At 39.1% G+C, this 21,188-nt stretch overlaps 1 protein-coding gene across 5 annotated transcripts; it reads right to left on the bottom strand.

The window, feature by feature from the left end:
* Positions 1-201: 201 nt before the first annotated feature.
* LOC117165067 (uncharacterized) lies at positions 202-19,602 on the bottom strand. Of its 5 annotated transcripts, none has more exons than XM_076622424.1 (8): positions 19,457-19,602; positions 19,108-19,205; positions 18,697-18,850; positions 17,670-17,815; positions 17,318-17,543; positions 17,022-17,246; positions 16,834-16,941; positions 13,727-14,732 (listed from the first exon to the last, which is right to left on the bottom strand). In XM_076622424.1, the coding sequence occupies exons 3-5, from the start codon at positions 18,794-18,796 to the stop codon at positions 17,484-17,486; spliced, it is 306 nt and encodes a 101-aa protein (XP_076478539.1). In that variant the 5' UTR covers positions 18,797-18,850; positions 19,108-19,205; positions 19,457-19,602; the 3' UTR covers positions 13,727-14,732; positions 16,834-16,941; positions 17,022-17,246; positions 17,318-17,483. The 5 variants fall into 5 exon arrangements, with proteins under 5 accessions (XP_076478540.1, XP_076478539.1, XP_076478538.1 ...); XM_076622423.1 differs by having other exon boundaries at positions 13,727-16,702; XM_076622422.1 differs by having other exon boundaries at positions 13,727-14,157; positions 14,286-16,941.
* Positions 19,603-21,188: the final 1,586 nt, after the last annotated feature.

A 21,188-nucleotide genomic window follows, 5' to 3' on the forward strand; every position in this document is an offset into this window, starting at 1 on the left:
CAAATTATTTTTCAATTAATTTATTATTTAAGTCTTTATATATCAATTCTCGACGAATAAATTACTTAAATTATAGAGAATCTATCTTCAGACAATAGAGAATTCAATATTTTTGGTCGTTAAGTAATTTACAAATTTCTAAAACGATTACGTTCGAAGTTTTGGACAGTATTTGAAGTTTCTAACATGACATTAAAAAAAAATAAATAAATTTTATGATATAATTAAAAAAACATTGTAGTCTATCATAATTTCTATTCCGTCAAATTTATTAAAACGCAGTTTTCTTCTGAACAGAGTCAAAATGTCCGTCTTGAATCGAGTTCAACAGCTTAACGATCGATCGAGCGAATGATAGCTGTGTAAACTAGCATGACACAACGTAAACTTTAGATTAGATCTCGATCCATCCACCAGCCGTATTCATGCATGACATGAATATTCTGTTTCAGCTCTTTATAAATTAATCTGTTAAAACTTCCCTAAAGGACGATCATTTTTTATTTTTCTAAGAAAAATAATGACTATTCGGCGTTAAAATTAACTTTATTTCCATTGGATTTCTAAACTGATTTCATACACTCAGAGATAGTTCACAGTATCTTTTAGATTCATGCCTGAATTCAAGAAAAATTAAACGTATAACTTATGTACTAGTATCTTTCAAAAGGTTAAAGTTGACAGAATTGAAGGAATTGGTTCTTACCAGTTAGAAAGACGGGAATGCTAATGAAAAACCCTCCGACAGCACATATCCGGCTGATGGATGATTTTTGCAGGTACTTGTTACTCCTGAAACAGACAAAATTTGAAGTGAAAGTCAGTTTCACGATTCTATGATAATTGAGCGAAATATAAAGGAATCAGTTTTTTGTTTAACAGCCAAGAATCTTTCAAAAATTCTACTGTAATTGATACTTCAAATATATTTAGTCAGACAAAGGATAATCATAATCGCAACGTTAATCTTAACTTTAATTCAAGGATCAAACAGTATCATTATACATATAAAAGTAAACATAAAGTCTATCCACATTATTGTTATTATTATTATTATTATTATTATTATTATATGTTATTCTATAATTGATTTTTATTTCTTTATTATCAATATTATTCTATTTTCTATAATGATTCAATTATAGATCTTATTTTTTGTCAATCATATTTCACTGAAAAGATCACTTTGAAAATAATCTAATAGTAAAAAATGAAAAATAATCTTTTTCTACCTTGTCTTCATTTTTTACAAACTCTGTCCACCGCCGTAAACCTATTAAATGCATGAAACGACAAAGCAAAGCTGCTTCACATAATTCCCCGCTCACGCAGTGTCAATCAGCTCACGACCGCAAACGATACTGCTAATTTCCAGCGACCACGAACGATTTCACCGTAATTGCCGGTGTGAAATTTACCAATACGTGCTCGAATTGGTCAATAATGGATAGAGCGCTCTTGCACACACTAATCTACCAACAAATAATATTGACTCAATTGAACAACAGCGCCTAGATTAACGGACAAACCGCATGTTCCAAACAGATTTACAATCACGGCAGAAAATACATGCCGTTATAGATGTTTCCTGTTCAAGACTAATTTCCACGCGTTAAGAACATTGTAACCGGAATCTAGGAAGAACTAGCACTTCCTGGAATAATACTATTGTGTCCTCGATGAATGTCTCTCCGCAATGCCCTCGAGTGAGTTGCTTTTGTCTTTGGTCGTACGACGTCCGGGATGAGAATTCGGGGAACGGTTTTGCGCTGCTTTAATACTCGCACAACCATCCATCCATGGGACTGCATCTTTTTAGGAGGACCAGTGATTAATCTTTTCCCACTCATTTTCATCTCTAATTTCTCATGAGGCTAAGATTCCTGCATCTTTTATCATAATAATTTATTAATACTATTAATAAATTGAGACAATTTTACACGTCGTATTTTGCGTTATAAGATGACTTGTAATTTGTAAAATTTACCTGTAAAATTCCTTTGTTTGTTTTACCGAAGCAATAGTTGGCATTTCTATACGACAATAAGAATTTGTTAATACTAATAATTTGTAAGGTTATCATGTTATCATTCTTCTAATGGATAGTATATTATTGAAACTTTTTTTAATATTGAAACGCGATATTTTTTTGGAGAAGAAGTGCATAGTAGTAGTAAAGAGTTGAATTCTACGGACGTAAAAAGTGGACATAACATTTTCTGTACATGGAGTCGCCTGGCCTAAACATTTTATGATTTCCGGGCAAAAAACAGACGAATCCAGCGCTGATTTTAAAGCAGCTTCATCCAAATAAGCCACAATAAGAAATTCCCACGAAACAGTTGCGTTCATCCCCTTTCGAGGTCGCCGACCTCTTTGAATGCGTTTCAAGTGCGTCGTACCAATGAAACTTCGAGTTTTAGACTAATTTCTCAGCCTTTTGCGTTAAATTTAACCTTCCGCGTTAGTGTATTTCGGACGAGCTCCTATTTTACGCTTTCGTCGACTTCACCAACGTAACACGCAGCATCCGCAAGTAAAACTGTCTCTTAAATTTGATGTGACACCGATACACGACGAGAAGAATCACAATGCCATTTTTATTCCACTTCGTTAATTTTTCGTCGTAAGGTTTAGCTGTAAATAGGATTAAAAAAATTTAGATTAACGAGGAATTTAAAATTGATCTGTTAAATCAACAATTTCCATTAGTTGTCAATAGATTTTATAAACCTCAGATTACTGAGAAATTATACACATTGCAAAATATTTACCATTGGTTACCCACGCTACACGTAAATTTGATCAATCTACCAATGCACTAACACTGCAATAAATTTCTATTGCAACATTCCACGCTCCTTTGCCGCACCTTAAACTCCTCGCTAGATTTATTCCACCTTAAAGTGTCACATAACTCCTACGACACCGATATCAAATCTTAAACTCCACCAAATTCCAGAGAAACTTGATTTCGTCGAAAGTAAGAGATTAAACTTAAAAAGCAATTTATTTCATCTTTAAACTATCCCAAACTTCTTAAATATAATTTATATATATATTTCGGAGATGAAAGAACACCGGAGCCTTTGGAATTTTGGATAATTCCGCAACATTGTAACCTAGAATCTACTATAGCTGTAATTGAACAATTGTAGTTATTCAACCCGATTGTAATTGTTCGAGAGTCGTGATAATGAGCTTGGGCTCGAGGCGACAGTCAGTCGCCGAACGTAGCCGCGGTCACGGGATGAACGCTTTGTCTAACAAAGGTATGGAGTAATTCTATAGCTCTCCTTAAAAGAAATATTCGTGGCGACACGCGACAGTAAACATTCCAACGGTTTCTGTCCCGTGGCTCGCCACGCGCAGACCCTATTCTTCGAGTAAGATGATTGCCAGATGTCGATGCGTCTCCGCAGTACATGTTCGGCTAGCCCGAGGGCCCGTTATAAATCTTAAGGTTTAGTTAACTAAAGTCCTTCAAACAGACAAACAGTCTCTGTCCCAACTACGGGAAGATAGGGGAGACATATTTTTCAAAGAGCGGCGTCTCCCACTAGCAACTTTCCCTCGAGGGCGGCTAGCATCTTTTTCTAACCACTGATATGGAGATTGACCAATTAGCAGCAACGTCAATTTCCCTTACTTTCTGAACGAAGGCTTTTCTCGACGAATCCGATGATCTCGTATCCTTAGACACACCCCGTTATAGTTTTCCTCTGTGGCATCATCGGGACGGGAAAGGCATTCTCGCTCGCGATCTCATCGATTAAAGAGTAACGCCTTCGCGATCAGTGATTATTTTCAAACTTAGACTTTGTGAGTACGTTCTGTTGTCATCCCGTTGGCCGCGGATTCGTTATTGAGCCCGAGAGCATCGTCACTAGTGTCGCGAGTGCCGAACTGCCGTGATCAATTGTCAAGACTGTAATAATTCTATCATTGCAATAAACTACGCCTGTGTGTACCGTATCAATGGCTAATCCTCGAGAAGATTCATTTGACGCCCACAACCCCATTCCCAGTGACGATCCGACATCAGAAGTGGGATCAGAACGGTTGCGAGCGCTGGAAGGGCAGGTCGCTGTCATGAACAACCTAATTCATACGCTAATGCAACGACCAAATACGGGAATCACCAAATTACCACATTTTAACCCAGAAGTCGCAGGCGCCGACCCAGCCGCGTGGTGCGCGGCTGTTAGTAGGGCCATGCAGAACAACCCCCTGCGAGATGACGCGCTATACTCTGCCTTAAGTGACTCTCTACAGGGTTCTGCAGCACATTGGCTGGCACGAATGACGGGAGACGGAGAAGTTACTTGGTCTAAAGTTAAGGAACGATTCCTTATACAGTTCGGTGGCCGAGAGACGACGTCCTCATCGTTAATCAAGGTATCCAGGGAATCGCGGGGAACGGGCGAATCCACGGGGGCGTTTGCCGGCCGTGTCCGTTCCCTCCTGCAGACGCGGTGACAACATTCTACGCTAGACGAAATACTTAACGCTGTCACTCTCTACATATTAATTCCACACGACCAACGTCTTAAACGATTGGCCCTCACGAGCGATATCAGAACGGAGGACCAATTTCTGAGCGAAATGCGATCCTTTTGTTACGAAGAAGAGTCGACATTTTCGCCGAGAGATGCACCGGCGGAACCCGAAGCTAAGCGACGCAAGTTATCGGGCCACCAGACGAGGTGTCATTACTGGTACCCTCGGACACAGAATAAAGGACTGCCGCAAGAGGATGCAGAATGAACAGCAGAGGGATGCACGACGCCAGGAAGGAAGCCGACCGGCCGCACCGTCCAAAGCGGTTTGCTACAGGTGTCATGCGGAAGGCCATATCGCATCTAACTGCCCGGCACGACGGGACGGTAGACCAGGCCCCAAGGATGAGCGTAAAGTCAACTCCTGTGTCACGTAATTTTTGGGTTGGTTGGTGAAAATAAAATATAGTTGAGTCGTAACACAACTATTAACTTGGTTTTAATCAACCTTTATTATGAATTCAGCAATCACAATGTAACACGCACTGAATTAACATAAATCACAATTCACTCCAACCACGTTATGTCAGACTTAGTTACAACGATACATTAAGTACGCGACTTATAAGAGTAGAGACCGACATAGATATGTTGACTATTCTAAGGATACAGAATAAGTGAAGTCTTACTGACGATACTGTGTCTGAGGAAAGCTAGGGGTGGGGGTATCTAAGGACAAGGGACGGAATTTACGACAGGAAATACTCGCTTGGTCCGCACGACCTTAACTATAAAAATGCCAAGTGCCCCTGGTAGGCACTTAAGACTATTGAGGGTGCGCGCCAGGGATATGCAGGTATCTGGGTGCCATCCTGTCCGTGGTGTATGGCCTGGTCTCTGATATGAATTGACGTTACACCTGCGTGGTGGAGTCCCCAGCCGGTAGTTTGTCATCTGGGTGAGTCGTTCCCATTTTACTTCGATTCCGGAGCCGAGTGCTCATTAATTAGAGAATCTGTCGCTCCGAAATTCTCCGGTAGGAGAACGACAGATATAGTAGTTATGCGAGGAATAGGAAACACCTGCGTTAAGAGTACATCCCAGATCTTATCTACGGTACGCATTAACTGTTTTACATTGGAGATAACCTTCCACGTTCTGGCCGATAGTCACTTGCATTATGATATCATGATTGGCCGCGAGATCTTAAGCCAGGGTTTTGATGTAACTATTACACGGAATAGCGTCGATATTTGTAAAACGAAGACTATTAATGCCAGTAGTAAAACCTCCGAGGACGAGATCAATATCAATGCGGTTGACACTGACGTGGTTGGTAATGATAAAAGTCGGTTAATTTCTGTCCTCAAGAAATTCAAAGATTCATTCATTACGGGCTTCCCACGTACTCGCGTAAGCACGGGCCAGTTAGAAATACGGTTAATCGATCCTAATGTTACCGTGCAAAGAAGTCCCTACCGACTTAGCGAAGAAGAGCGTAGGATAGTGCGTGAGAGAATAGACGAGTTAATTAGAGCAAAAATTGTGAGGCCGAGCAACTCACCGTTCGCGAGCCCTATCTTACTTGTAAAGAAGAAAGACGGCTCAGATAGACTGTGCGTAGATTTGCGGGCATTAAATAAAAATACGGTCGCGGACCGGTATCCCCTACCCCTCATCGCGGATCAAATCGCGAGATTGCAGAAGGCGAGATACTTCATTAGCCTGGACATGGCCAGCGGATTCCACCAAATCCCCATTCATCCCAATTCGACGGAATATACGGCGTTCGTTACACCCGACGGGCAATACGAGTACGTGACTATGCCCTTCGGATTGAAAAATGCACCATCCGTTTTCCAGAGGGCCATTCTCAACGCCTTAGGCGACCTCGCGTATTCGTTCGTTGTTGTTTACTTGGACGACGTCCTAATTATTGCCGACTCAGTAGATCAAGCCCTAGAAAGGTTGAGCATCGTATTAGATACCCTCGTGAAAGCCGGATTCTCCTTTAACTTTTCAAAATGCTCCTTTTTAAAGACATCGGTACTCTACTTGGGATATGTAATTCGTAACGGAGAAGTCCGTCCAAACCCGGGTAAAATACAAGCCTTGAGTTCTTTACCTGCACCGTCGACCGTCACACAACTTAGGCAATTCATAGGTTTGGCCTCTTATTTCCGAAACTTCATTCCCAAATTTTCACAAGTAATGAAACCCCTGTACGCACTTACCTCGAGTAACAAGAATATACCTTGGACGGATAGGCACGAACAGATCAGATAAAAGGTAATTTCCGTCCTGACTGACGCGCCGGTGCTAATGATATTTGACCCCTAATTACCCCATAGAACTACATACGGACGCTAGCTCGGAAGGATATGGAGCCATTTTAATGCACAGGGTCGAAGGTAAAAATCGAATAGTGGAGTATTACAGCAAAAGAACTAGCCCTGCGGAATCTAGGTATCATTCCTACGAATTGGAAACGTTAGCAGTTGTAAACGCCGTCAAGCACTTCCGTCATTACTTACACGGACGAGAATTTCTCGTTGTCACCGATTGCAACTCCCTGAAAGCATCCAGTAGTAAGGTACACTTGAACGACAGGGTTTACAGATGGTGGGCTTACCTGCAAACTGTTACCTTTGACATTATGTACCGGGAAGGTAAACGAATGGCCCACGTAGATTTCTTTTCGCGAAATCCCGTAGACTTGGATCGCAGTACGTTCAGCAAAATTGTAGAGAAAGAAATTAACCTAACCGAAATCTCCGACGATTGGCTACTAGCGGAACAACGTCGCGACCCACAAATTTCCGAGATCGTCGATAAATTACAGAACGAAGAGCTCGCGGAAGCTCATATGAGAATATGAGTTACGGTCCGGCACCCTTCATCGTAAAATACAGAGAAAAGATAGAACTCTCTGCCTGCCCGTCGTTCCGAGAGGGTTTAGGTGGTCTGTTATTAACCATGTGCAACAGTCAATTATGCACTTAGGTTGGAATAAAACGCTTGAGAAACTGTACGAGTGTTACTGGTTCGAAGGAATGGCGGAGTATGTTCGCCAATTCGTAGAGAACTGTCACGCTTGTCAAGTTTCGAAGGCCAGTCCAGGTAAAATACAAGCTGAATTACATCCTATACCTAAGACCAGCATACCTTGGCATACAGTTCACGTGGACATAACGGGCAAACTAAGCGGTAAAAGTGGTTCGAAAGAGTATGTCATTGTTTTGGTCGACGTCTTCACTAAATTCGCATATCTGCATCATACTCGTAAAGTAGATTTCCTTAGTACCGTTAAAGCACTTAAGTACTATATTTTTATTCGGCAGTCCCTGCCGGATAATAGCGGATCAGGGAAGATGTTTTACGGGCAAAGAATTTCGAGACTTTTGTCAAGATAAATACATAAAACTCCATTTAATTGCGACCGGAGCTAGTAGGGCCAACGGACAGGTAGAGCGTATTATGAGTACGCTAAAAAACATGTTCACAACAATAGAAACCACCGGGCGGTCCTGGCAAGACGCGATCGGGGAAATACAACTGGCCTTGAATTGTACCACCAACCGCGTGACTAAGTCAAGCCCGTTGGAACTACTAATCGGTAAAACAGCGAGACCCTACGGCTTATCCCTACCCGACAGTATCGAAGAAAGAGAAGTAAATATCTCCCATGTAAGACAGCAATCATCGAGAATACACCTAATGGCTCCATTCACAACCAACACACCAACTGGCAGCTCTTCAGAGAAGTCTTTACACACTCAACCTCAGCCTTCACCCCACTAAAAACAAAGGAAGATATCGAAGCAGCCACGGAATACTTAAACACGAGCATAATAAACGCAATCCGCCTCTCCACACCGACAAAGCCATCTAACAGCAAACAAGAATATCCCCAATACATACTAAAAAAAATAGCAGAAAAACGTAGACTAAGAAGAGTATGGCAGACCCATAGAACACCGGAGGACAAACGCAAACTTAACAACGCAACTAGAAAGCTATCCAGAACCTTAAAAAACTATAAAAACGACTGTTTCCATAAATACCTCGCCAGCTTATCCCCCACAGCCGACGCCAACTACTCACTATGGAAGGTCTCCAGGAAACTCACACGCCCCCCACAAATAATCCCACCTATCCGCCGTCCGCAAGGTGGATGGGCGCGAAGCCCTATAGAAAAAGCCGACCTGTTTGCTAAACACTTGTCAAAAGTATTCAAACCCCATTCCCCCAAAGCCGCCGCGGACGTTACTGAATACCTGCACACCCCCTTCCAAATGTCCCCTCCTATCGAACCCTTCTCCTCTGCAGAGACTATAGAAACAATCAGTCGCCTAAACCCCAAGAAAGCAGCAGGGCACGACCTAATAAGCAATAAAGCAATCAAGGAACTTCCCACAAAAGGGATAGCACTCATCACATCGATTTTTAATGCTATCCTTCGCCTGGAACACTATCCTAAGGCCTGGAAAATCTCATTGATTACCCTCATCCCTAAACCCGGTAAACCGATATACGAAACCTGCTCCTATCGCCCAATCAGTCTTTTACCTACCCTGTCCAAACTATTCGAGAAGATGCTCACGAACCGACTCCTTCCAATCCTAGAGAACTTGAAAACACTCCCAGATCACCAATTCGGCTTCCGAAAACATCATTCTACAGTAGAGCAAATCCACCGCTTAACTCATACGATCAGCCAAACACTCGAAAAGAAAAAATATTGCTCAGCGGTTTTCCTAGACATCCAACAGGCATTCGACAAAGTATGGCATGAAGGGCTACTATACAAGCTTAAAAAGATCCTACCTCACCCCTACTACTCCATCCTAAAATCCTACCTAATCAATAGACAATTCATGGTTAAATGCCTAGACGCCACTTCCGCAACATTTCCAATAGAAGCCGGCATACCCCAAGGTAGTGTCCTCGGACCCCTACTGTACTCCATCTACACTGCCGACCTACCTATATCAAACGATATAACAATAGCGACATTTGCAGACGACACAGCGCTATTAGCTACCCACGCAGACCCGGTAATAGCCTCATCCACTCTCCAGCGAAGTCCCGACTCCATGGAAAAGTGGTTTCACAAATGGGGCTTCAAAGTCAACGAAAAGAAATCCTCACATGTAACCTTCACGCTCCGAAAACAAACCTGCCCCCAGGTCACCATCAACAATGCAACAGTTCCTAGCAGGGACACAGTCCGATACCTGGGCATGACCCTGGACAGGAGACTAACGTGGAAGACACACATCTCAGATAAAACGAAGCAACTAAAGGACAAACTAAAAAAACTCTATTGGCACATGGGCCGACGCTCCAAACTAAACATACACAATAAAATTACCCTCTACAAGACCGTAATAAAACCTGTCTGGACCTACGGAATCCAACTATGGGGAACAGCAAGTAACTCCAACATTGAAATACTCCAACGCTTTCAATCGAAAACGCTAAGATCCCTAATTGACGCACCTTGGTATGTAACCAATGAAACAATACACCGCGACCTCAAGATACCCACCGTCAAAGAGGAAATAGCAAAATATAGCGACAGATATAGCAAAAGAATCAACAAACACCGAAACCCCCTAATCACTGGACTACTCGATACGACGGACCAGATTCGCAGGCTGAAGAGGCACTACCCGCTAGACCTAAACGTTAGATTCATTTAATTAACCAAATTAAGCATATGCACTTACTTATAATACTTATAAATTATACCTATCTATAATAAGTATTAACTTATTGTAAATAAACAGCCATGTCACTGCGCCACGCCAGAAAAATTACTGAAAATTCTCAACGCAAGAATTGATTGTAATTTCAACAAATAAATAAAAAAAAAATGTAAGACAGCAGGCGATAAAGAATATAGAAGCAAGCGTCAAATACGATAAGGATAGGTTCGACGAAAACAACGCTAAAATAGTTAGGTTCAACCTTGGCGATTTCGTATTACGTTATAAAGGCATACCATATAACGTAATACGTTCTAACGTCATACCATATAACGTAATACGTTCTAACGTCATACCATATAACGTAATACGTTCTAACGTCATACCATATAACGTAATACGTTATAACGTCATACCATATAACGTATTACGTTATAAAGTTATAGCATATAACGTTATACGTTATAACGTCATAGCATACAACGTATTACGTTATAACGTTATAAAATATAACGTAATACGTTCTAACGTCACACCATATAACGTAATACGTTATAACGTCATACCATATAACGTAATACGTTATAACTTCATACCATATAACCTAATACGTTATAACGGCATACCATATAACGTAATACGTTATAACGGCATACCATATAACGTATTATATTTCTGTTAACCGACTGAACAGTTTACATTCATCTGTTTTCGAGACGCCGCGCACACACATACATCCACACGCTGATATTCACTTACAAGTATCTCTACTACACATTTAACCCAGTCCAACACAGAAAATTATACATATCTCAACAAATGTTATAAATTAATAGTTTAGACGTTATAAATTAATTGCTTATATGTTATATATTAATGGCTTAAATGTTATAAATTAATAGCTTAAATATTGTAAATTAATTTCTCAAGTATTGTAAATTAATGGCTTAGACGTTATAAATTACTAGTTACAATGTTGTTATTTGATATTTTTTTTTATTTACCTTATATTTAAATTCTTCTTGGATGTTCACTGTCCGGAATTTCAGGCACGAAAGAGCTCGCGCGCGACTTCCGCGTTCCTTATATATCTTGACAAGGTGTCGAGATGTCAATCAAACGTTAACGATCTCTTGACATAGGAAAGGACGGGTTTTCCATTATAACAAAATCAAATTGAACAATTTTAATCGTAATTTTTAATTTTTATCGTAAATTGGCGCCTTCGACGATTTAATACGGTATCCATTTTTATCATTTTAATAGTTTCTACAAACTAAGACTAAATTCACACCTCCTTGATACTAGTTTTCGACTATCAATTAGTTTGAACAAAAAGGGAAAAGAGCCTAACGGCAGTCGATGACGTTACTGTGAAATATGTTATGGTATTTAAATAATCAGCCAGATAAAATTCATATTAATCATTATATTATATTATCGATATTCGTTCATTTACTCGTGCTAATTACAAAATAAAATGTTCTCTTTTCTTGAATAACACCTACATCACCGTCTGCGATATTTAAATTTCTTATTTAATGCTTATTTAAAAGTCAGGTACCTTTTTAATTCCTCTCAAGTTAAACGAGTAAATTTACTCGTTATAATTGTAACATAAAATGGCTATTTTCTTCAATACCACTTGCATCGCTGTACGTGATACAAATATTAATTATGTATCGAATAATATGTACCAATTGGCTGTAATCGCGGTTAGGTATTTCTTCGTCTGATCTATCAAGAGATCTATTAGGCTATTAGCGAAACACTTATTGATTCCTCAAAGATGTATCTTAACTTAAATCTTAAAGATTAACTAAATGATTATATTTGATTAGTATTCGACAGTGTCTATCATATTCAGCCATCTTCTTTTATAATTGATACTGCTCGGATCAATTATTTTATAATAAATTGCAGATTATGCCACGGTATATTATAAGATATTTGTCTATAGCTCCTTTTTTCTAATTCATTGATTTTATTAGTAGTCTCGTTGGTTTTTCCTGTGAGTATCTGCTGTACGTACATTTCCATTATGCTCAGATTTTTAACATCGTTGTACGAATATGTGCGTGTTCTAGCAGTAAACATTGGTTTCGTTAAAATGAATGTAAGTAACCTTGGAATTATAATTGTAATTGACAACGATGACGATTAAGAACGTGGTTACACTTAATCGTGTGCATGATATTATCAGAAATTGTGATTGTAATTAACAATAATTCAAACAAAATTCAAAGAATTGAAATACGATATATCACCTATTTATATGCTTCAACACCTTCTTTCTTTTTTTCTTCTACGTGGAGAAATCCTCATGGACACTCCGCTGCATTCTGGAGAATTAGTGGAGTAGTTCCAGACTCCTACTGACAAAAACTCCACGGTGGCCAACCTACACGTTTGGCAGCAGTGCCCGAGACCTCTTGGAAATTACTGCCGGTACACTCCCCGCGTCTTCTCGTTAGGCCTATCCTATGAACTAACTAACTAAATGTGGCGTTAGGGGAGACGATTGTCCTCCCCCCCCCCCCAAAGTAGGCCTACCCAAATTTCAATTAAAAGTGAGTGTGTTAAGAAGTTATAAATACCCTGTTTCGAGGAAAGTTTTTTCTTTTTGGCGCAGAGCGCTTGTCACGCAGGAGAAGCCGCCAGTAACGAAAGGCTTAACCCGCCACGACACCCGATCGGGTCTGCGACGTGTGATTGTTTACGCCATGATGCATGTTCTCTTCCTCGGGCAGGATGAGTTCTTAAGCCACGTCGCCATCTACGTAGCCACTGACAAGTCAGAATTTACCAGCCCCACCGACTTGGAGGAGGAGTTGGCACTTGGCACTACTGGGCGTGAACAGTGCAATGATACCACTAGCACCTTTGGGACCCAACATGCCTAGGTATCCCTAATAACAGCGGAGATTCGTGGAATTCAATATTTAACCTCGAGCATTAAAAGTTCTAACTCCATTGGATTTGACAGGGTCCAGGATTAACACAATGCAAATCAGCTGATGTGCGCTGTATAAAGCAGCCAATATGGAGTACAATGCGCATCGAACTGCCTCTGTATCCCGAATAGCAGCGGAGATTCGTTGAATTGAATATTTAGCCTGGAGCATTACAAATTCTAATTGCATTGGATTAGACAGGAAAAAGAGATGACATAGTGCAAACCGACTGAAGTGCGCTGTATAAAGCAGCCAATGTGGAGTACAACGCGCATCGAGCTGCCTATGTATCCTGAGTAGCAGCGGAGATTCGTAGAATTCAATATTTAGCCTTGAGCATTAAAAATTCTAACTGCATCGGATTTGACAGGCAAAAGAGATGACAGAGTGCAAACCGACTGATGTGCGCTGTGTAAAGCAGCAAATGTGGAGTACAACGCGTATCGAATTGTCGAAATTTGTCCAATAGCAGCGGAGATTCGTAGAATTGAATATTTAGCCTTGAGCATTAAAAATTATAATTGCATCGGATTTGACAGGAAAAGAGTGAACATAGCGCAAACCAGATGATGTGCGTTGTATTTGACATCAAACGTGGAGTATAACGCGCATCGAATTGTCTACATATCCTCAATAGAAGCGGAGATTCGTTCAATTACATATTTAATCTTCAATATTGATAGCTGTGGTTGCATTGGATTTTACTTATACTATATAACGTAATGCGTTATAGCGTTATACTGTATAACGTAATACTATATTACTGAATGTACTCTATTACGTGAAGGCTGCCAACTTAATACGCGGCGCTTCGTTCCGCAGTTCGTTTACTTTCTTGACCAGCGACTTCTTCAGAACTCTCTGGTTGCGATTCCTACTGACGACTGGTTACGGGCAACTGCTGTGTTGACCCACTTGCCTCCTTTCTATTCTTACCATATCCCCACTCTACCTGTCTTAATATCCGTCCGCGATCATGGTAACGTTCGCCTTCTGCTCAGCATGTGAAGGAACGGCAAAACGTAATATGATATAACGTAATTCAATTTAACGGAATACGTTATAATGTAATGTATTATAACGTAATACTATATCTCGTAATCGTAATGGCAGTCGCCTACCCCGTCCAAGAACTCCTCGAACGCTGTCCATTCGCTGTTGGGCGACACATATACGGCCACTACCACCATTCCTGACCATTCGACCGCTGCGTATCCTTTGCCGCGCTCCAGCGGATCCCTGTGGGCGGACGATGCCGGCGCTGATGTCCAGGTGACAGCCGTCTGTATCTCCGGCGCAGTCCGGAGCGTCCAGGACTCTGTATGGCTCGGCCACCACCCCTAGGGCAACCGTGCTCTCCAGAATGGTTTGGAAAAGCAGGTCTTGACTGTCCCAGATTGTTCTGGAGGGTGCGCACCCTTAATCTTAATCACCTAAGTTCATGGCTTCAATCGCCGCTTCCTCCGCTCCAACCTCCTTGCTCGCGGCTTTAGGAGTCAGGGATTTCCTGCCGCCATCCTTCCTTGTTACCGTTTTCTACCGCGGACCCATCGGTCGACGGTATGGTTCTGTACAAAGAGAAACTTAGAAACGAATTAATCGTCCTGCGTAATGTCTATCGTGATCGTGATGTATGTGAAACTTTCCAAAGTGTCTAATTAGTCGTCATTTGAAGTTGATTTTGAGTTGATAGGGCGAGCCTATAATTCAATGTTTCCCCTTGACAAAAGAAATTGTATTTTGATGTTACTAGCGGGTCCAGCCGTTGATACATGTTAATCGACGTTACGATCGAACCGGCCGCGGGCCATCGTTCGATAGATCTGTCGCGGCACTCGACAACAAATACCGCCACTAACTAATACCGGACAACGGTAGCGCAGTGGTTAGCGCCTTAGGTTACGAACGTTCGGGACTCGGATTCGGATCCCGGCGCCCGTAGTCCGATTTTTCTTCCACGCATCTAAATTAGAAAAATATAGCAGTACCCCAGCAGCGACATCTACAGCCAGCAGCTACAATTATTACAGACAACATAGACGCCTCAGATCGAATTAAGATCTATTTGCAGATGCTTCGATGAGAAATTATCCAAATGTTTTTCAATAGCTTTTCTACCCCTCCAACATCATTTTTGCCGATTGAAAGTATAAAATCGTACACGAACGTACCATTTCTCCCTTCTTATTAATATATTATACTATTGTATCATTAAAATGTTGAAACGTTAAAATATAAAATTTCTTTCATCGAGGCATTAAGGTACAACCTGTTATCGTTCTTTTGTTAAGATCTCTTCGATAGAAAAAATGAAGCTTCTACATCTTTTATTTCATCGACAAAACGTTGTTTTAATTGAATTGTTGAGGTTCTTTTGATCAAAATGATACCGAACATGAAAGTAACCCCGAAAAGTTCGATTAGACGCATAGTTCGATTAGCTACGTTGGAGATGGACTTCCTTCGGACATGACATTCTGAGATTGAATACGCGAGGCTTCTTTTCGCTCTAACATATACAACTTCCATCGTTTGCGAATTAGTCCAAGTTGATGCAGGCACCGCTACGAGGGTGTAATTAATTTCTAATTTCAATATCGTGTTATATCTCAGTTGCTTTCTGTGTTCCTTATTGTTACGTTCGATGTATATAGAACGTATAACCCCAAATCAGGTACTTGCCGTCAATTTGTAAACAGTGATTGTTAACAAATTTTAAAATATGATGTAGAAGAAAATGTTCATCACGTTAAAAATGAAAATTGCCGGACAAAATAGAAGAAAGGCCTCGATGTAACAATATAGATAATTGCATTGTAATGACAATTCTGCCCGAGCAGTCGAGGTAAACAGGTGCGAGTAAATGTGCTCCAGTGTTAGTGCGATAAATAGTGAATTTAGGAGGTTAAAACGTTAACGAACACTGTCACATGGTAAAAGTTTCAAAATGCAACAACCAATACCGCCGCCAAACAAAAAAGGGTGACATGTTTCATAAATGAAGCTACAAATACGTTAAGCAGAAAACAACCAATTAACAAAGAACAGGAAAGCCTATAAAAGAAATGGAAACGTTGCAAAAGCAGGAAGAAAACAGCTACAATAACGAACTATCCTATCAAGATGAAAACTGGAAGGTAGCAACAGCTCACAAAAGGCGTAAAATAATCCTAAATACAAGCGCTATAAAAGTTCCCGATACAGAAATGCACCAGTGGCTACAGGACATCCCACTCCGAAATTCTTTCAGCTCACTGATAAAAGACGGAGATACGAGTTCAGAGGAAGAAATGACAACACATATCGTTAAACCACCACCGATCTACATTCATGCTCAAATAACAGATACCCTTATTGAACTATTAAACAACACTGTCGGAAGAGAAAACTACAGTATAAAGGAATTAAAACTGGAACAAGTCAAAGTGCAAACAAATACTCCAAAAATCTTTCGAAAAGTGGCGCAAGTATTAAACATACTATACATCATACATACCAGCTCAAAACAGAAAAGAACCACAAAGTAGTAATTAGAGACCTATACCCAAGAACAAACACCAAAAATATATGCAAGGAACTAACAAAAATCGGGCACCAAGTAAGAACAATAAATAATATAACCAGATACGATACAAAACAGTCATTGTCACTGTTTCTAATAGAACTCACGTGGCGTGGAGTCTGCTTTGTGTAGAGAGTCGCCGGACGTAACAAGTAGATATATTTACGAAGGCGTTACCGAAACCAAGATTTCAATATTTACGACAAAAATTAGGTCTGAAAAATAACAATGATGTTAAAAAGTAATCGTTTGTAAAGATTTCGAGTGTTAGGGAGGGTGTTGAAGTAATACTCACTTCTAGGAAAACTACATCTTCTCTAGCATTTAGTTCTCTTAGTCCCTGATGTTATTGAGTATTGTTTAGCTCTAAATCAATTTGAAGGGCCTCTCAGTCTCATAGCCTTTTTTAGGAATATGCCATGCACAGATGGTGCAGCAGGGTATATATAGACGGGCCAGTTTTCGTAATTATATAAATACCCATAGACTCATGGCTTCGAAGCTCTGTTGTAATGTAACGCTGCCACAGTGTGGTTCTGGATTAGTATACACTGTACTTATACTTATGCTTATATTTATACTTATACTTACAGTTACACTTATACTTAAATATATTTCTGTTACACATTCATCACGCGTTGCTCGAAGAGATAACTTCAACAAAGGTGGTTGGAAAATTCTTCAGCTTGCTCTTTGGTGCTTCTGGCTCATGTGTTGTCCGTTAATCTGATTGCTGGGATTAGTTTAATTGGCTCCTTTATTTTGTTCGTGGCTTTCCATAGGAAATAGTTGGAATTCTCGTACGCAGAAAGTGAATCTATGAATTTTGAGAATTCGTTATTATTATGATCTTTTATTTTACTTTCTATTTCCTTTGCAAGTTTGTTTAGATGTTTTTTTGCTTTCACGTGCTCTATGTTTTTGTCATTTTGCTTTCGCTTACCTTTTTCCCTCTGATTTTGTCAAGAAAGTCTTGCGGAATTATTTTTGTTTGCCTGTTATTTGGTTCATAAGTAGTAGTTGCCAATGCTACTTCTATAATCTCTGTCAATGTACTGCCTGTTCGCAGTGGTGCATATACTGCTACATCTGGAAGTAATTGCCGTTAGTTAGTATTGTAACGGTGGTTGCTTGAGCGTATTACTGATGGATTTGGCTATGTTGGTGTTAAGGGTGGCGATTGGTTAGTTACTTGTGCATAACTTCGGCTACCAAAGGTGTTGGTGTTTCCATGATTAGAGTTCTATACATATTGTATTGTTTGCTGTTGGATCTGATTCCGTAATATCTACTCGCTGTATGTTCTGCTTCGAAGCGTGTAGCAGGAGGGTGTGAGGAAAAAGCAACACCATGTTAATGATCATAGAGATCAACTTTTATCTTAGATATATGATTATTATGATTATATTATTCTTATTTTATATCTAACTAATGTCTAATAAATGTTATATAAAATAAATATTTTTTCATTATTAAAATCCTTTGTAAACTCTATAATTATATTATAATTTAGCTTCCTCAATAAAGAATTTAATAACATTGAAAATTTTTAATCATGGGTAATATTTTAAGTATGACACTATTTACGTATGTTACACGTAATGTTAATAGTTACACAATTTTTTAATAAATTAAGAAAAAACTAAAAACAAACTTACTTTCCAATATATGCGTCAAATATAAAAGCATTAAAGATATGTGTACATATTTAATTTGAAAATTGTGGTCTTGTTAAACTTGTTTGTTAGTAATAATAATGCATGTTTAATAATGGTTCATAATTAATATTCATTTAAACAATGCTTTCTGTAATAAATGGAGTATTGTATCTACAATTGTATCTACAATACTCCATTTATCTGTATCTGTACATCTGTATCTGCTTGAAATAAATGGTGAGAAATTATAATAAATACATAATATAGTATTAGTTATTGAATAAGTTTACTGCTTTAGTTTATATTCTTTACTTTTAGTGCTTTCACCGAAGAATGGCGCCAAACACAAAATCCTAGCTACTCGATCGCAGTGTTCAATGGTGACCAATTGGTAAAGTACATCTTGCGACATTAAGAACCTTATCTTCTTTACAGCAGTTAACAGACCTGTGTGTACAACTATGGCCTAGGGAAATTAACAGCGTAAAGTCATTAGTGTCTAATTTTATTAATGAAAACTTAAATACATTTTTTATGCCTATTATATATTTTTTTTAAATACTGTATGACTGGAATAATGTAATGCAAATATTTTGTTAAACATAATATATTAAAAATTGGATTTATATTCAATTACATTCTATTTTCCACCAAGAGTTACGCAATTAATTCGCAATTACTCTCTTCGTTTGGGATCGTTTGGAAGATAATACATTTTCTTACCACTCTTTGACTTGTTTCTGCATCCCTTGGCTGAGTAATCAGGCATTTGAACTAACGTTCCAAACTTAAATGTTAATTCTGTATGTTCTCTATGATGACTGCAAAAATTTGTAATAAACACGAAGTATAAATCACCTTAAAGTAAAAACGGATAACACCATACAGATTTAATTACTAAGATGTGTGTAGCTCAAAATTTGATGTTAATTTAAAATTGTAATATAATTTATTGTTAAACTTTGCAAAAAAGTTGTATTTTCTTTTGAGGTTATCTTTAGCAATCTTATGAAAAGGTTATTCAACTATTATTTATATCTATTAATAAGAGCGACTTTTAATAATATCTTACTTTTTCTTATTATTCTTTATTTCCGTCGTTATATACACTCCAATACACGGTAAATATTATTACACTTTGTTTACAGACAACTTTGTAAACGTATACTTTATACATTTATATTTATACCAATCTATACATAACTGCTGCAGGAAGCGCTTTTATAAATGGCGGAACCAATCAGCGTTGAACGAATAGATTTGCTACACTGTCCCTGTCAGGGACAGTAACTGATTCCGTCAGGTCTGTAACTGATTCCGAATTTGAAAAATCACCGTACGTGTAATCGATCCAATGATCGAATTAAACTGTCAAAATTTCCAATTAGTTGTGGAATAACAATAATTTTTTGGCCGTTATCTTTTCTGATTGAAGAAAACAGTTACAAAACGAAGTGTATTCATTGAAACTTTTATTGCATGCAATTTTGCATAAATAGAAAAGTTTTATTTTTTTAGGAGTAGAGTTTTAATTAAACAAAAATATTTATTTTGCCTTGATAAAATTAAAATTGAGTGTTATTAATGTCTTAAGACGAATATTAATGAAAGTAATCTGGGAAATACAATATATTACTGTAATATCGTGGAAATAAGGATAGCATTTTTTTTCCGATTACTTACAATTTATTAATATTAAACTGAATATAAGGATATAAATTGGACAGAGAACGATATTTATTTAACGGAAACTAAATGCAATACTCGTATCTATATCAAATAACTTTACAGTTATTTGACCACCCTCGTCACAACGAATCTAACACACACACTCTCTCTCTCTCTAACAACTCTATCAATTCTCACGACTCTACTCTTCGACGACTCAATTAGCTCTGATTCTCGCAACACGCACACTTTTCGACTCGCACACTCTGATCTTTCGGTCGTCCCGCCTTGGATAGCGAAACCGTCCTTCTTCTAACGTTGTCTATTGTTTCCCTCATACCTATGTAAGAACTACCAACTACGTGCCTTTAGTCACGCAGGCACTCTTAAATGTAAACGAACCACAGAAAGACGACGTACTCGGTTTTATCTATTTTCAACTGATTTCTAATTCGAACTACCTTACGATATTACATTACTCCTAAAACTAAGCTCTGAAATCTGAGCATATATATATATATATATATATATTTGGGAAAGTCCCTTAACACTTTAATCTAGATTCTACCATAGCCGTAATTAAGCGATTGCCGCCACTCAATCCGATTGTATTTGTTCCAGATTTATGATAGTGAGCTTGGGCTCGAGGCGACAACCAGTCGCCGAACGTAGCCGCGGTCAAGGGATGAACGTTTTTACCTAACAGAGGTATGGAGTGATTCTATAGCTCTCCTTAAAAGAAATAGTTGTAGCGGCACGCGACAGTAAACATTCCAACGATTTCTGTGCCATGGCTCGCCACACACAAGTTCTATTCTTCGGGTAAGATGATTAACAGACGTCGACGCATCTCCACAGTACATGTTCAGCTAGCCTGAGGACCCCTTATAAATCTTAAGATTTAATTAACTAAAGTCCTTCAAACCGACAAACAGTCATTGTACCAACTACAAGAAGATAGGGGAAATCTATTTTTCTCACGAACGACGCTTCCCGCTAGCAATTTTCCCTCAAGGGCGGCTAGCATCCTCCTCTAACCACCAACATGGAAATTGACCAATTAACAGCAACGTCAGTTTCCCTCACTTTCCGAACGAAGGCATCTCTCCACGAATCCGATGATCTCGTGTCCTTAG

This window comes from Bombus vancouverensis, chromosome 10 (assembly GCF_051014615.1).
Source record: "Bombus vancouverensis nearcticus chromosome 10, iyBomVanc1_principal, whole genome shotgun sequence".
Classification (NCBI taxonomy): domain Eukaryota; kingdom Metazoa; phylum Arthropoda; class Insecta; order Hymenoptera; family Apidae; genus Bombus; species Bombus vancouverensis.

Bases quoted from the DNA above. Each gene is read 5' to 3' on its own strand.
- LOC117165067 (XM_076622425.1), bottom strand. From the start codon at position 18,796: ATGTCGCAAGATGTACTTTACCAATTGGTCACCATTGAACACTGCGAT. The intron at 17,816-18,696 runs GTAAAGAATATA...AATTACTTCCAG, and splicing joins CTTCGGTGAAAGCACTAAAA to ATGTAGCAGTATATGCACCA. The intron at 17,544-17,669 runs GTAAGCGAAAGC...CAAAATTCATAG, and splicing joins ACAAAATCAGAGGGAAAAAG to ATTCACTTTCTGCGTACGAG.